The sequence below is a fragment of the Leptonychotes weddellii genome, chromosome 1, assembly GCF_054177405.1.
Source record: "Leptonychotes weddellii isolate Sample4059 chromosome 1, ASM5417740v2, whole genome shotgun sequence".
Lineage (NCBI taxonomy): Eukaryota > Metazoa > Chordata > Mammalia > Carnivora > Phocidae > Leptonychotes > Leptonychotes weddellii.
The window spans coordinates 129,270,206-129,286,293 of record NC_138369.1 but is presented as its reverse complement, the minus strand read 5'-3'; the positions used below and the strand labels follow the sequence as shown (position 1 = coordinate 129,286,293).

At 39.9% G+C, this 16,088-nt stretch overlaps 1 protein-coding gene across 1 annotated transcript in view; it reads right to left on the bottom strand.

The window, feature by feature from the left end:
- The window catches only part of LRCH3 (leucine rich repeats and calponin homology domain containing 3), a 109,486-nt gene that overhangs the window by 10,899 nt on the left and 82,499 nt on the right, over positions 1-16,088 (bottom strand). Inside the window, exons 11-16 of the mRNA XM_081814631.1 lie at positions 13,864-13,977; positions 13,053-13,124; positions 10,239-10,287; positions 9,621-9,728; positions 7,778-7,896; positions 7,030-7,167 (exon numbers count right to left, since the gene is read on the bottom strand). Coding sequence (XP_081670757.1) covers positions 7,030-7,167; positions 7,778-7,896; positions 9,621-9,728; positions 10,239-10,287; positions 13,053-13,124; positions 13,864-13,977 — 600 coding nt within the window. The remainder of the gene's footprint in view (positions 1-7,029; positions 7,168-7,777; positions 7,897-9,620; positions 9,729-10,238; positions 10,288-13,052; positions 13,125-13,863; positions 13,978-16,088) is intronic.

Sequence of the window (16,088 nt, the reverse complement as noted above, 5' to 3'; positions counted from 1 at the left end):
AGAAGCAGACTCCCTGCCGAGCAGGGAGCCCGATGCGGGACTCGATCCCGGGACTCCAGGATCATGACCTGAGCCGAAGGCAGTCGCTTAACCAACTGAGCCACCCAGGTGCCCCCTGCGTTTATTATAAAAAGTAAAAAGGTGGGGGGCGCCTGGGTGGCTCAGATGGTTAAGCGTCTGCCTTCGGCTCGGGTCATGATCCCAGGGTCCTGGGACCGAGCCCCGCATCGGGCTCCCTGCTCCGCGGGAGGCCTGCTTCTCCCACTCCCACCCCCCTGCTTGTGTTCCCTCTCTCGCTGTGTCTCTGTCAAATAATAAATAAACAAAACTCTTAAAAAAAATAAAATAAAAAGGTGGGATGAAAGGAAAATAATAATAATAAAAAAAAATTTTTTAAGGGGCATCTGGGTGGCTCAGGCGGTTAAGCGTCCGACTCCTGACTGTGGCTCAGGTTATGGTCTCAGGGTCATATCAAGCCCTGCAGCGGCTCTGCACCCAGAAGGCAGTCTGCTTGAGATTCTCTCTCCCTCTCCCTTTGCCCCTCCTCCCTGCCCTGCTTTCGCACGCCCTCTCTCTCTAAAATAAACAAATCTTTAAAAAAAAGTTTAAGTGAAAATAAATTTACAAAAAATTTTTTAAAGATTTTATTTTTAGGTAATCTCTACACCCGGTGTGGGGCTTAAACTCACAACAGTGAGATCAAGAGTTGCATGCTCCACTGACCGAGCCAGCCAGGCACTCCAATAATAAGTTTTAAATTTCAAGTTGAAAAACTCAAAAAGGTCCAGAAAGAGGACAGGAATTAGGTTTCTAAGAGAGCGCCCATTCTTGCCTCTGCCAAGCTGTTCAGCATTGAGGTAAGAAAGTTTTTTTTTCTGTTTTTTTAGAAGAGAGTGAAACATAAATGGTAGGCTCATGATCTACTTAACAGGAGAAAAACCACCATGGGGGTTCACACTGGCTAACTCACACTGGAGCCGGGCTCCTTCTCTTCCAACCTTTTACATGTGAAAGAGCAGGGTGTTCACTGCACCAGCGATGCTGTGGTCTTCTCAATTCCTGGCTAAAGAGGGAGACGTAAGGTAAACTGAGGCACAAAGGAAAAGTCACTGTGGTGAAAGCTATTAGGACAAGGGCTTAATTTTAAGGGAAGTTGGGCAAATAAACATAAGACAACTGCTTTGTACTTAGGAGAATTTTTCATTGGCTAGAAATTCCCTCTCCCTATACCAGTTTCCCTTTCTGCCTGTAAAAATGGACACAGAAACCATGTAACTAGCTTCTGTTTATTACCAAGGGACCTTAGCTAATAAGCAAACTAGTCTGTTGATCTGAGTTTGGGAGGGAAGGCTGGGGGTGTGTGAAAAGGGCACCATGGACTTCAGCAAAAGAAAGGGACTGGGAATTTCATTCTACAAAAGAAAAACCTCTGAATTTCGGAAATTCCACCATTCAGATGCCAACATCCATGGGAGGGGAGAGTGAAATAGGTCTGAATACATAGGAAGAACAACAACTTGGTTTCTATGCGAAAGAAAGGCTAAAAGGATGGAATTCATGTTGCTAAGTTAAAACTGGTCCAGGAATCACCCCCATCTCAGAAAAAAAAGAAAAGGCTCAGAACAGTGATCATGGAAACCAACTCAACATCACCTCCATGAAGGCTACTAGCACCCCAAGACATAAAAGATGTCTCTGTGTTTGCTGGCGGTGGGGATGTGGGGGGGGGGCAGCCAAAGAGAAAATGTCCTTTGAGATTTCCCCTGCAGACAGCAGGGTTCTGACAGATGAAGATGAAGAGGAAGGAGGAACAATCAGCTCTCTCCCCAGTCATTTCTTCCTTTAGCATTTATCCAAATTCCAGGGATGCAGAACAGTATTTCATAAATGGGATCAAACGCCTTACAGTCTGGTGAAAGTTTGTGAATCTACTCTGGAGAAGAATACACATGCACGCAAATTAGGGAGTTCATGGAGCCCAAAGAGCCCTAGGAATGCTTGATCCCAGGCTACAAATGTGTCCAACAGAATGGCTAGTCCAAAGGACCCACGCTATAGATACCTTATCACTCTGGAGTGCAGAAGAACTCATGATTTTGCCTTAAGTCAAGTCTCACAGAACCTGCTAACCCCAAAAGCTTTTCCAGAAGTTTGGATGACACAACATATGGTTTTGGAGAGCTGTGTATAGCCTGTTCTAACTCTTTAATGTACAGCCTGATCTGAATAAGAAATCTTATGCAGGTTTTGGAGAACAAAGTAATTTCAACAAGAGCATAATCTATACCAAAAGGAAGAAGAAATAAACAATTTCCCACTATTCTGAAACTTGAAATGATTCAGAAGTTTTTCAGGTCATGTACCTTGGTGATATGGTTTATTCAGTGAGTTGTCATATTACAATATTTTTAGTGATTTTTGATATGATTCACTGGTACATTTCTAAGAATGTGAACTGTACTACACAACACCTATGACTATTAAACCAAACAGCAGTTTATCAAACATCACTGACCCTCCCAAAATAACAAAGAAAGATGAATTATAACCTATTATTTGCAAACACACCTGACTTTCTGCGTTTCTTTTGAAATACTTGGACATAAGACCTCCCCTTATAATGAGGGGTCATTTTTTTTTTGAATTGGGGGAAAGAAATCCTGGTTCTTACAATATATCAAGAAAGTGCTTTTTTAAGTTATATACTCAGAGTTGTAATTAGCCACTCTTCAGAGAGTTACAATAAATCATGCTTTAATGCAGCCATAAAGAAACTGCTATGGTTTTTCATTTGTATGTGGCTTTAATTTTATATTCTCCTTACAAAAAAACTTCTACTAAGAAAGTAAGTTACAAAGCTCTCTGTATGGTCAGAAGAACAAAATAAAGGAAGCAATATAGCCTAATACAAAGGAAGGCAATCCATAGGAAGGAAAAGTAGATGTAAATATTTATACTGAAATCGAGTACTAGAACAGAAACCCCATTAACACAATATTGACTTATTTATAAAATCACTATCACAATTTCAAAGTAGGGTTTTTTGGTCTGTTTTTTTGTGTTTGTTTTTGCTTTTAATTAAAATGCTGAACAATTTTCAACTGGTTGACTCAAAGTCCACTTGTTTTCTACCCCCAAATGTTATAATTTGGGAAGTGTTAGTATTTGTTTCTCTTAACTTTATAGGTCATTTATTAATAAAAAAAATTCTCTCTTAAACAGTTTTATTTAATAGGCCTACCTGAGTGTTGTTGTTGTTGTTTTTCAAGTAATCTCAGGGGCGCCTGGGTGGCTCAGCCGTTAAGCGTCTGCCTTCGACTCAGGTCATGATCCCAGGGTCCTGGGATCGAGCCCCACATCGGGCTCCCTGCTCGGCGGGGAGCCTGCTTCTCCCTCTCCCACTCCCCCTGCTTCTGTTCCTGCTCTCGCTAACTCTCTCTCTGTCAAATAAATAAATAAAAAATCTTTAAAAAAAAAAAAGTAATCTCAATACCCAGTGTGGGGCTTGAACTCATTATCCGGAGATCAAGAGTTGCACGCTCTACTGACTGAGCCAGCCAGGAGCCCCTTAATAGGCCCACTTGCTTTTAAATGTCAAAGATATTTCATGAAAGACTTCTTTTGGGGTGCCTGGGTGGCTCAGTCATTAAGCGTCTGCCTTCGGCTCAGGTCATGATCCCAGGATCCTGGGATCAAACCCCACACCGGGCTCCCTGCTTGGCAGGAAGCCTGCTTCTCCGTCTCTCCCCTTGCTTGTGTTCCCTCTCTCACTGTCTCTCTCGGTCAAATAAATAAATAAAATCTTGAAAAAAAAAAAAAAAAAAGACTTCTTTTGTTTTTCGGTTTTTAAAAGAGAAATTAATGTTCTTGAGAGATTGGACCACTTGTAACTCATCTTATACCTTTTGTCCTGGCCGAATGCCTGGCACTGGATGAGTTAAGTTTTGTTGTTGACTTCACTAGCAAGTTTTAAATTCTCTCATCTCATGTTATACCCGTATTTCTTTGACTAACAAGAAGATCCACGTGTTTCATTTCTTTAGGCAGTTAAGTATTTGTAAAATAGTTTTATTTTTCCTATATGGATTTTACATTCTTACATGGAAGGCACTGTTTTCTGGTCATCAATGTAAAGAACCTCAGTCACCCTCACTCTCAAATTCCACTTTGTATATTAGCTGTTTGCTACTTCCCATGTATTCCCTCTGGAAATGAAAAATGACAGATTTGTCCTTTTTTCAAATCATTAAAACAATTTTTTCCCCCTGAACTCAGTTGACAGAAACGGGGAAGAATGCAAAGTATGAATAAACCCTTTCCTTACTGGTGTTGCCAAATAGTACATCAATTCCTATTCTCTTAATCACCACCTTTAGGACCAGGACCAAGTCTTTCCAGTCTCTGGGAGCCCAGCTGACTTTGGTAGGGCTACTGTTCCTCTCTGCCTCTTCTACGCGAAACTGAAGGCCTGTTGTCAGAGGTCACTAAATAAAAAGTGGCTACCAATTTTCCTTAGAAGCAAATGCAACCCTCTATTTGTGGGTGTGCCTGAGGGGATACGGCCACATCATCCCCGTTGGGACTCTGGTAACAAAGCAGCTTTTATAATTAGAAGAATACAAGGTCCTTGGGAGGGATAAATGATTCGTATTAGACAGGCAGCAAGCTGAATGTCCAGAAGTGGGCATCTATAGGCCTAGATACAACTGCAATTTGAGTAAAGAATTTGTAACAGGAAGTGCCTGCTAAATAATAACAAATGACCAGAAAATGAGATGAGGTCAAACCTTTTGAGAGTTTAGACAATGTTTTAAGCATGTTACAAATGAATAGCATCCTTGGTGAGCTTGATTATATTCTGGGTGTGTGTGTGTGTGTAAGCTTGATTATATTCTGGGTGTGTGTGTGTGTGTGTAAGCTTGATTATATTGTGTGTGTGTATGCTGGGTGTAGGGAAAGGAGGGAGCACAGCTATGAAAGATATTCTTAGAACAACTGGGGAAATGTGAATATAGCTGAGGGATGCTGTTGGTGCTTTACCCAGTAACACTTTATCTAGTCTGTGGATCCATCCTTACCTTCTACCCCCACTCCCACTGGCTGCTAGTGGCTCACTAGATTCCCTTCTCTTTCAGCCTGATCCCACAGGAAGCATCGTAGTGTTAATCAACACCTCACTCCCACCTCAAGGCAGGAGGGCTCAGCTCCCATGTCAGTCAGTCACTGGCTATAGGCTACAGAAAAGAGCAAGGTGGCTTACAACAGTTCTCTGAAATATGCAGAAGATAAAGTTTTATATTATCTGCAACTTTTACTTTTTTTTAAAAAAGATTTTATTTGTCAGAGAGAGAGAGAGCACAAGCAGGGAGAACGGCAGACAGAGGGAGAAGCAGGCTCCCCGCTGAGCAGGGAGCCCGACATGGGGCTCGATCCCAGGACCCTGGGATCATGACCTGAGTGGAAGGCAGATGCTTAACCTACTGAGCCACCCAGGTGTCCCTATCCGCAACTTTTAAATAGTGCAATTGAAACACACACACACACAGCAAGACTGCAAAATGAAATAAGTGTCAGATCTAGGTAGATGCTTTAAGAGTGTTCCTCGTATTATTCTTTCAACTTTTCTGAAGGTTTAAAATTCTTGTAATGAAAATTTGAAGGGGGAAAAAAAAGGAGAGTGTGTCAACCCCAAACTTGCTCCTTCTTTTGTGGGTTACCATCCTGATACTGACTTCTAGATCTAACCAGCAGTCTAAAGAAAACCTGCCAGTCATCCTGAATGCATATTCTCCCTCATCTTCCACCCAAAGTTCGTCACTAGATCATGTCAATTCCACTCCCAGAGTAGATTCATCATTCTAAACTGCAATTATAATCACATTTTCTTCCTCAAATTCTTTTGTCTACACTAAGATAAACTTCTAACTCCCTGACATGGTACATAACGCCCTTATTACGTGGCCCTGGGCTTACCTCTTTGGCTATACCTCCCACCATCTGTAACCACTTACCGTGCACAATCTATTCTAAACAACTTAAGAATTCCTTGAATATGCCACGATTGTTGCTATCTTTTGAACCTAGGCATATTATGCCCAGGATGCCTTTACCCCCTTTCTGTTATGCTGGCAAATTCCTTTTTTTTTTTTTTTTTAAATAATCTTCTGAGTCATTTTATTTATTTGTTTTTTTAAAAGTAATCTCAGGGCACCTGGATGGCTCAGTCGTTAAGCGTCTGCCTTCGGCTCAGGTCATGGTCCCAGGGTCCTGGGATCGAGCCCCGCATCAGGCTCCCTGCTCTGCGGGAAGCCTGCTTCTCCCTCTCACACTCCCCCTACTTGTGTTTCTCTCTCTCTCTCTGTCAAATAAATAAAAAAAAAAGTAATCTCTATCTTGATGAAGTACCAATAGTTCATTTTGGCCTTTGTTTCCCTTGCCTCTGGAGACGTGTTTAGCAAGAAGTTGCTGCAGCTGAGGTCGAAGAGGTTGCTGCCTGTGTTCTCCTCTAGGATTTTGATGGATTCCCGTCTCACATTTAGATCTTTCATCCATTTTGATTTTATTTTTATGTATGCTGTAAGAAAGTGGTCCAATTTCATTCTTCTGCATGTTGCGGTCCAATTTTCTCAATACCATTATGCCCAACATGGGGCTCAAACTCACGACCCCGAGATCAAGAGTTGCATGCTCTACTGACTGAGCCAGTGAGGCGCCCCTATGCTGGCAAATTCCTACTCATACTTTAAGAACTAGTTCAAATTCCACCTCCTCTGGGCAGGCTTGCCTGAACTCTCCAGGCAGAGTTAAGTGGTCCCTTTTTTGTATTCCTACAGCAACCTCTTACATAGCTCTTTAATTATTGTTTCCATGCTGACTTTTTCTCTAGTAGAATTGAGACCTGGGAAGACAGGGACTGGACTATTCATATTTGTATCCCGAGTATTCTGCATAATGCCTGCCATTGTACATAATAAATGTCTGATGAAAAGCCAGCTTTTTTTTTTTTTTTTAGCGTCTTACTATACTTACTACAGCTGGTGAGGGGACGTGGATGCTGGGGACAGATCGAGGCCGCACGTGATTGGCCAAATGGCAAAGGACAACACCATCGGTTAGAGCTGCTCCAAGATCACAAGGCAGTGATACTTTCAGTCGGTACTCGATATGCTAAAAAACCAGGAAAATGTGTAACATGTTAACTTGAAGAGAAGCTGACACGGAGGACATAATGGAGTTACAATGAAATAATTTAATTAGGAATCAGATAAAAAGCAAATAACTTAACTACCATAATCCCTATTTCATCCTTCTATCTCAAACCAGTAACTTAAGGAGATCTGATAGATACATATGGCAGCCAGGCCACAGTATGTGCAAAATACATGAGAAATTCACTTACAATTTTCTGACTAAAAATACAAAAGAACTAGATTCTCTTTCAGTTCCAAAATAAAATAAACACTACATGTGATGTTATAGGTCTATGTACTTGTGTCCACACATATAAATTATTATGACTCTTACAAGATTTCCTTACATGAGGCAGAAAAATTTTTAAATGAGGGCTAGGAATTGAGCTTTATAGAATAACCCATTTCGTTTTCCTAGTAAAAGCTGAAAAGAATGTCCTTAATAGCAAAATCTCTTTTATGTTTATCACACAATGGGCACTTGTTGATTCTGTTGAAAACTGTTAAGCCAAATGAACAAGTGACTGCAGGGTTATGGGCTCCAGCAATAATACTGCAAAAGTGTAATTCAAAGATAATGTACACACTTTCCGTAGTTGATCTATTAATTCCAGCTCTTCTTCTCTCGGTCTTGAATTCGGTCTCATTTTGGGATCTGCAGAATCAGTGGTAGGTGCAGAAGATGAAAGAAGTGGTGAAGCATGACCTAAAAAAACATGAATATGTAAGACTGAAAGGCAATTGCTAGCACTCGAAAAATACTTAGCTGCACCTGGTCACAGGTTCCTCACAAGTACAGCACTTCCCACTTCTGGACTGACTCTTAAAAAACAGTTTTTATTATGAAAAGTTTCAAATATACGCACTAATAGGGAGAATGGTGTTAAAAATGACCAAATGTCCACTACCCATTTAGTTCAACTAGTTTTGTTTGATTAAAAATGTTTTTATTGAAAAATAACAGACATACAGAAATTACACAAATCGTAAGCAAGCAGCTCAATAAATTATTATCACAAAGTGGACACAATCAGGTCAATAAATGCAACATTACCAACACCCACAAGTCCCTCTCATGCTCCCTGCCCATCAGTACCTAAAGGTTACTTCTAACGACACAGTTGTTTTTTTTTTTTAAGATTTTATTTATTTATTTGACAGAGAGAGAGATAACGAGAGCAGGAACACAAGCAGGGGGAGTGGGAGAGGGAGAAGCAGGCCTCCCACCGAGCAGGGAGCCCGATGCGGGGCTCGATCCCGGGATCCTGGGATCATGACCTGAGCCGAAGGCAGACGCTTAACGACTGAGCCACCCAGGCGCCCCTAACGACACAGGTTTTAACTATGTACTTGACTTGTAATACCATAGATTAGTTTTGTCTAGTTTTGAACTTTCAATAAGTGAAGCTGTACTGTATGTATGTATGTTTCTGCCCTTGGTTTTGTCTGATTGACACTGTTTATGAGATTTATCCATATTGTTATATATATTTATTTGTTCACTTTTACTGCTTATATGGTATCCCATTATACAGATACGCCACAATTATTTATCCACTGCATCATTAATGGACACTCTGGGGCTATTATGAATAACGTTGCTATAAATATTTTTGTACATATCTTCTGGTATATGTGTTTACGTATTTCAGAAAGTAAAACTGCTGGTCATAGGATACAAATGTCAACATTATTAGATAATGTAAACAGTTTTCCATACTAATTTACAATCCCACATGCAGTGCAACTCTGGTTTGATTTTAAATCTCACTGTGAGGGCATCTATCAGTTACACTAAAAGTAGTTATTTTTGACTTGAAATGTCTGTTTCTACTTCCAGGTAACTTCTTTGGAGGCCAGGCAGATGTATGTCATACTAACTAAGAAACATTAGAGTACATTTTTTAAAAAAAGAATTACTTGGGCACCTTGGTGGCTCAGTCAGTTAAGCATCTGCCTTCGGCTCAGGTCATGATCTCAGGGTCCTGGGATCAAGTCCTGTGTCAGTCTCCCTGCTGAGCAGGGAGTCTGCTCCTCCCTCTCCCTCTCTCTCTCAGCCCCTCCTCCTGCTTGTGATCTATCTCTCTCAAAAAATAAATAAAATCTTAAAAAAAAAATTACTGATTCATTTAAGAACACATAAAACAGCTTTTATCAACAGAAAAATCTGAAAAAGAGCTCAATACAGAGAAGAGAAACATTCCCTAAAGCCCTGAAAGAGTATTTTATTTGTTCAAACCTATAACCTCCTTTGGGTGGTACTAAGAAATCCAAACAAGATTCTCCTGCTTTAATGTTAGTGAGATCACAGACGAATGCAGAGTTTAAAGCTTTTGCCAAAGTGACATCTCAGGGCCAAAGTTAAAAAGCATATAATAGTTAATGTTGTCATACAGAGTACCCCCCCACTTTTTAGTCACTGTGACCTACCTTTATTTGCTTCTGCCCCGACAGCTGCTCGGAAAAGGAAGCTTTCAGGGCGCTGGGCCTGGTTTCTCTGAATAGCAGCAGGAAAAGAATATGCAGGGCAATGATGAACTACATCAGCATGGAAAAGCAAAATAAGATTAAAGGAGAGGGAAAAAAAAATTAAATATAACAACAGACACACATGTCACAAAAGTTCAATAAATGGTACAAAGATCAAATTAAACCTGGTAATGAAATAAGATGATAATTTTGTTTATTAATACAAAACTGGGTACAGAAAACTAACCTTGAAATCAGGAAGGCTGCTTGTATGTATTTTTAACTGTCATGTTATTTTTGCTGTATCAATAAAGGCAGAACGAATGTTACTATACTGAATAGATTCTCTTGTTGGGAACGTATAGCCCTGCTAGCTCATGCTCATAGGCTCATATCAAATGGCTGAGTAGTTGAACAACCAGTTGAATTAAAAAATGGAAAATGTGCAGGAAGTTCTCAATTTGGGGTCTGGTTTCTCCTCTCAGAAAAGGAAACCACAGCTAGCCTAGAGGTAATTATCAAGAAAGTCCTGGTAAAAATTATTCTTGATGTGGTTAATTATACCTTTGTGTCTATTACCTGTTTCTGTTGTAGGTGAACTTGCTATGGCATTAGATCTGTCATCATTCTGTGGAGAAACAGAGATATATCAATAATTATTATTCAAGAAAGGGTACTTTCCACATTTATGATTACCTGAGATAAAAGTAAAAAAATCATGAAACTCTCCTTCAAAATTAAGTCTAGAAATGAGAATTTGGTGTAATGATTAATTTTGTACATTGTTTTAAGGCCAAACTTTTCATTTACTTCTACAGGATACGAGGTTTATGTAAAATGCATTCCCTAAAGATAGTCTAATAGGTCTTTCCTAGGACTATGAAGAATGATCATCCCAGGGCAGAAAATTTTACTGGAAAATGTATAGGGGAGAGTAATTTCATTTTATAATTTCATTTTCTGGTATAGTTTCTGAATTATTTTTCTCCCCCTAGAGTAAAATTTAATGTATTAAGAAAAAAATGATGAAGGTCTCTTCATTTCAATTAGGAAATAAGGTGTTTAAAGATGATGGATAGCTGTATTTTCAGTCTAGCATTTGAGTCCAAGATGTTTTTACTTCATTGACCAAAGGGAACTATAAAAAGGAGGAAGAGCTAGCTCAACATGTATAGAGTTTAATAAAAAAGAGAAATGTAATAACCTAACTTAAAAAGAAGTGTTGGTTGGATGGGCTAACAATACTGAAGACTTGGCAGGGGAGTAGAATCAAGAAAAGCTAGAGTAACAATTTTCCAGGCCTTGTCATCTAGACTTAATAAATTAAATATAACTTCATGATATAAAGATACATTTTTTTAACTAGCAGAATGATTTTTTTTAAAGATTTTATTTATTTATTTGAGAGAGAGACAGAAAGAGCACAAGCAGGGGGAGTGGCTGGCAGAGGGAGAAGCAGGCTCCCCACCGAGCATGGAGCCTGATGTGGGATTAGATCCCAGGACCCTGGGATCATGATCTGAGCCGAAGTCAGACACTTAATGACTGAGTCACCCAGGCGCCCTAGAATGATGATTTTTAAAATGTACTTTGATTGAAACTAGAAATCTAAGTGACTTGCATTCTAGGATATGAAGATAATTAGTTCAAATCATTTAGAGGCCATGAACTATATTTGAGAACTCTTGGAGAACTGGAGCAAAAACCAGAAATTGACAGGAACTCGACTTTCCCTTGTCTGGTTAAGCAATAAAAGAAATAAACCCTTGCCTAAATATATATAAATATATACCTGCTGTAAAGTAACTGGGATACCAAAAAATATAGTCTTTTCAAACTAATCATTTACACTGCAGCAGGTCTGGACAAATAGAAAGTTAGACTTAATCACACAATGGTTGGCACATTCAGATTTGGCCTTTTTCAACTATGATTGTGGGAGAGAATAAGCTCCAATGCCCTAAGGTATCCATTGCGTGTAATGAATTAGCTTCTCTCCTATACATCTCCTATACTAAACACCTTCCTTGAGAGGATTTTGAGAACAATCCCTCAATTTTCTGTGTTGTCATTCAAATAAGGAACCTAGCTGAGAAAGGCTAGCAAAGGGTCAACATAGAAGAGAATTACAAAGTTTCTTCAGAAGTCATCCAGCTATGTGTAGCATCTTCAATAACGACTAGAGAGAAGGTTTATCAGGTTTACAGATGTTATAAAGTTGGGGCTAGCATTTAGAAGGACATGATGCAACAATTTGAAAGTATTCTGGTAAATCAGAGAAGTAAAAATGTTCATAAAGCAAAATTAAGTATTTAGAAAAACAGGATACAAGATGTAGGAGTTAATGATCATTTAGGAGTATAACAGAAACATCTGAGAATTACAATGGATACTGAGCAAAATGAGAAAAGCCAACCTAATGCTCAGAGGAAGACGTGAAAAGCCTTGTTTCTTGCTCAGCGCCAGGTGGGCTCGAGTGAAGGGTATGTTTCTGGTTGGGGACTGTGGAGCCAAAATGGAAGGCAGAGAACTTGAGAAAGCTCAAAAGGATTAAGAGACTGAGAAAGGCACATAAAATGACCAGAATTTATACAGTGAGAAGACAAGGGCAGCATCGTGATAGTTTTCAAATATAAAGACTCTTACATAAAGACTGCTAAATAACTAGAAAATCTCCACACTGGAAAGAAAAGAAGAAAGAAGTGTATACCACAGTGGGGGAGATCTAAGTTAGACAAGTGGAGAACCTTCTAACAGTGAAGGTTATTAAGAATTTCTTATATATCATATGATATATATGGAATTACCATTCCTACAGGCCTTCAAAAAATAAAATACCACAAGCTCTTTATTCCGGCTTGCAGGCCATATTCCAACTCTGCTGGTAAGCTTGAAAGCAGCCATAGACCAGACAGGAACAAATGGGGGTGGCGCTGCCAATAAAACTATTTACAAATCCAGGGGGCCTCGGGGCCACAGCTTGTTGACCTCTACTATGAGAGGGTTTTAGCAGTGACACTTCTGGAGACTGGGACTGAAATTATTTTGCATGCATATCAGACAACAAAATTAATTTGACATTATTTATCAGCCAAAGTAAAGTAACTCATGACAAAAAAATAACCTTTGATAGGAACATCAGAATGATATTTCAAACAGAATCTCCATATAAAGAATTAATGCAGGCTCTGTGAGTGTTTCCAGCACAGTAAATCTTTCAAAAATTTCAAGCAAAATTAATGTTAAACTCACAAATAGTTTTATAAGCTTACAGATATTTCACGCACTCCTAGATTTTACATTGCCATTGGACCAATCTATTGGAAAATTTAAGAGCTCCCATGCACAACCCCTCCCCCAAAGCTCCTGGTGCATTACAGTAACAAGAGATACCTTAATAGGCATGAAGGCAGAAGAATGAGGCAGGGTAGCAGCACAGCGCACTTGATTCAACCCTGACAGCGACTAAATTTTAAAAGAGAAAGAGAAGAAACAGAAGGCAGCATTCATGTTAGCAAAACGTCAGGCAGGCAGGGCAGATCTGGTCAATGAAATTAGAAAAGGAAAGGTCATGGACAAACTTTCAAATGGTTTACTAAGATACTGATAGGGCAGAAAGAATACTTGGGGGGACAAAACGCATAACTTCTAAAATAGTTTTCCCACTTGTATAATTTAAACTATTTCAATACCTCATACCACATTAATCAAGAAATGAAAGGGCTTTTGGCTGTCAGCTCTCAGGAGGCCAAGGTGCAACTCTTTTCAGTCATCTTGAATCCGGGTTCATCCAACACCAGCTGCCTCCAGCATGCCGCCTAAGCTCGAGCCCAAGGACAGCAAAGTTGTACACCTGAGGCATACAGCTGGGGAAGTCAGTGCCCCATCTGCCCTGGCCCCCAAGGGCAGCCCTCTGGGTCTGTCTCCAACAAAGCTTGGTGATGACAATGCCAAGGCAACCAGTGATTGCAAAGGTCTGAGGATTACAGCGCAACTGACCAACCGACCATTCAGGACAGAGGGGCTCAGATGGAAGTGGTACCTTTTGCCTCTGCCCTGATTATTAAAGCCCTCAAGGAATCAAGAGACAGAAACAAGCAGAACAATATAAAGCAGAGTAGGTATCACTTTTGATGAGACTGTCAATACGGCCTGACCGATGTGGCACCGATCTTTAGCTACAGAACTCTCTGGAACCATTAACGAGATCCTGGGGACTGCCCAGTCTCTGGGCTGCAATGTTGATGGCCACAGGTGCCCTCATTACATCACAGATGACATCAACAGTGGTGTAGCGAAATGCCCAGCTAGTTAAGAACTACAAAGGAAAATATTTTCATAAATGATCATGTGACAACCGAAAAAAAAAAAGCAGGCATGATCTATTAAAAGGATCTTATGCAGAACTAAAACTGAGAACATCAAAATTTTTGAGCATAATCACCTTAGAAACGAAACTAGGAAGTCCTGTGCTCTGCCTATGATGGGGAAAGAAACACAGTTGAGGAGCTCATGTCAAATGAGCAGAACTGGCATGAGTAAGAACAGTGCTTCTTCAATGTTAATCCAAATTCGATATACATATATATATATATATATTGCCTTGGCATTATACATACATACATACATACATATATATATATTCAGTGTAACAGCTCTGATGTGAGAAAACAGGATAGGAGGATTCTGCATCACACCTTAAGGATGAATTTTATTTCTGCCTCTGTGCCCAAATGACCTGTAAGAGGGTGAGTGGAATTTTCCTTTTCTTTGAATCCTTGATCTTTTCACCAACGTACACACAACTAGAAATATTAGCTGTATCTATTAGGTAAATTAGAGGTATAACTAGAGACAATGTTATTAGAATCTACTGTACAGAATTTTGATTATAGATAAAACTGTGCAAAACGTGACAGTTTTTTAATTTGGTAAAGAGTAGAAATCAAAGAAGACAGGACTTTTACAAAGGGCATTGGATAAGACTGTACCTATTAAAACAACAAAATGCCAAAGGCTTAAATATATTAAAGCCTTTATAAGTTAAATAGCTTTGAAAAATGTAAACTAGGATCACAAATATGTGAATCATGGAATAAATCAACTTAAACACATGTGGGTGTTTAGAAAAAGGTGTGTAGATGATCTATAAAATAGATACAGTTATTTTTATAAGACAGCTGATAGATAGCAATGTTTCTTTTGTGGGGGGGTTGGCAAAAAAAAAAAAAAAAGGGTAACACTGCAACCTAATCTATCTTAAAGCAGAAAAAAATGAAGGAAATATCCCAAACAACAGGACTGTGAAAACAGTTATACACCGTGTACGCTTCACCTCTTCAGTTTTCCTGGGCCTTTTTATAACCAAATGCACTGGAATTACTGTAAATCCCAAACATGAAAAGGCTAAAAGCCACTACATTGTCAAAGGAGGACAAAAGGAGTGGAGGGAAGAAGTAAAATGAGTCTTGACTGTCTCTAGATTCTGAGATGATACACAGATGCAGTGGGATATAGATGAAAGCAGCGGACGCCTGAAGGGCAGCCCTAAGAGAATGTTTATGTCATGGATATTAAGCACCACTAATAGTTATTTCAAATCCTATACTTTAAGGTCTTTAAATCAAATCCAATATTTATGCCTTGCTATATCATCAGACCTTTTCATCATGAAACAATTTAATGAGCGATTATTACATACATAGCATTTATGTGCTCATTGAGGAAATATTTATTGAGCACTTAATATGTCCCAGGGACAATGACAGGGACTGAGTATACATAGGTAATTGCAACAGAGAATATCCCTGTGCCCAGGAAGCTTACAGCCTGCAGTCTAATAGGGAAGAGATATAAAACAATAAATGCCCACCTAAAAGTACTAGGATGAGAAAAATGACAGTGGAGACAAATTTGATTTGGGGGTTGTGGGTTGCAGAAAAGCCATTTTAAAGGTGTGACATTTAAGCTGATACCTGATAGATGAGAAGGAATTAACCAAGGGGTATAAGCAGGGAGGGAGATGCAGTCCATGCTGAGGGAAACCGCATCTGCAAAAGGTTGTGAGGTAGAAACGGGCTACCACCAGGAGCTTTTAGGCCATGGTAAGAAGTTAGGACTTGGGGCGCCTGGGTGGCTCAGTCAGTTAAGTGTCCGACTCATGTCATGATCTCAGGGTCACGAGATCGAGCCCTGCATCGAGGCCCACGTTGGGCTCCGTGCTAGTGGAGTCAGCTTAAGATTCTCTCTCTTGGGCGACTGGGTGGCTCAGTTGGTTAAGCGACTGCCTTCGGCTCAGGTCATGATCCTGGAGTCCCGGGATCGAGTCCCGCATCGGGCTCCCTGCTCGGCAGGGAGTCTGCTTCTCCCTCTCCCACTCCCCGTTTGTGTTCCCTCTCTCGCTGTGTCTTTCTCTGTCAAATAAATAAA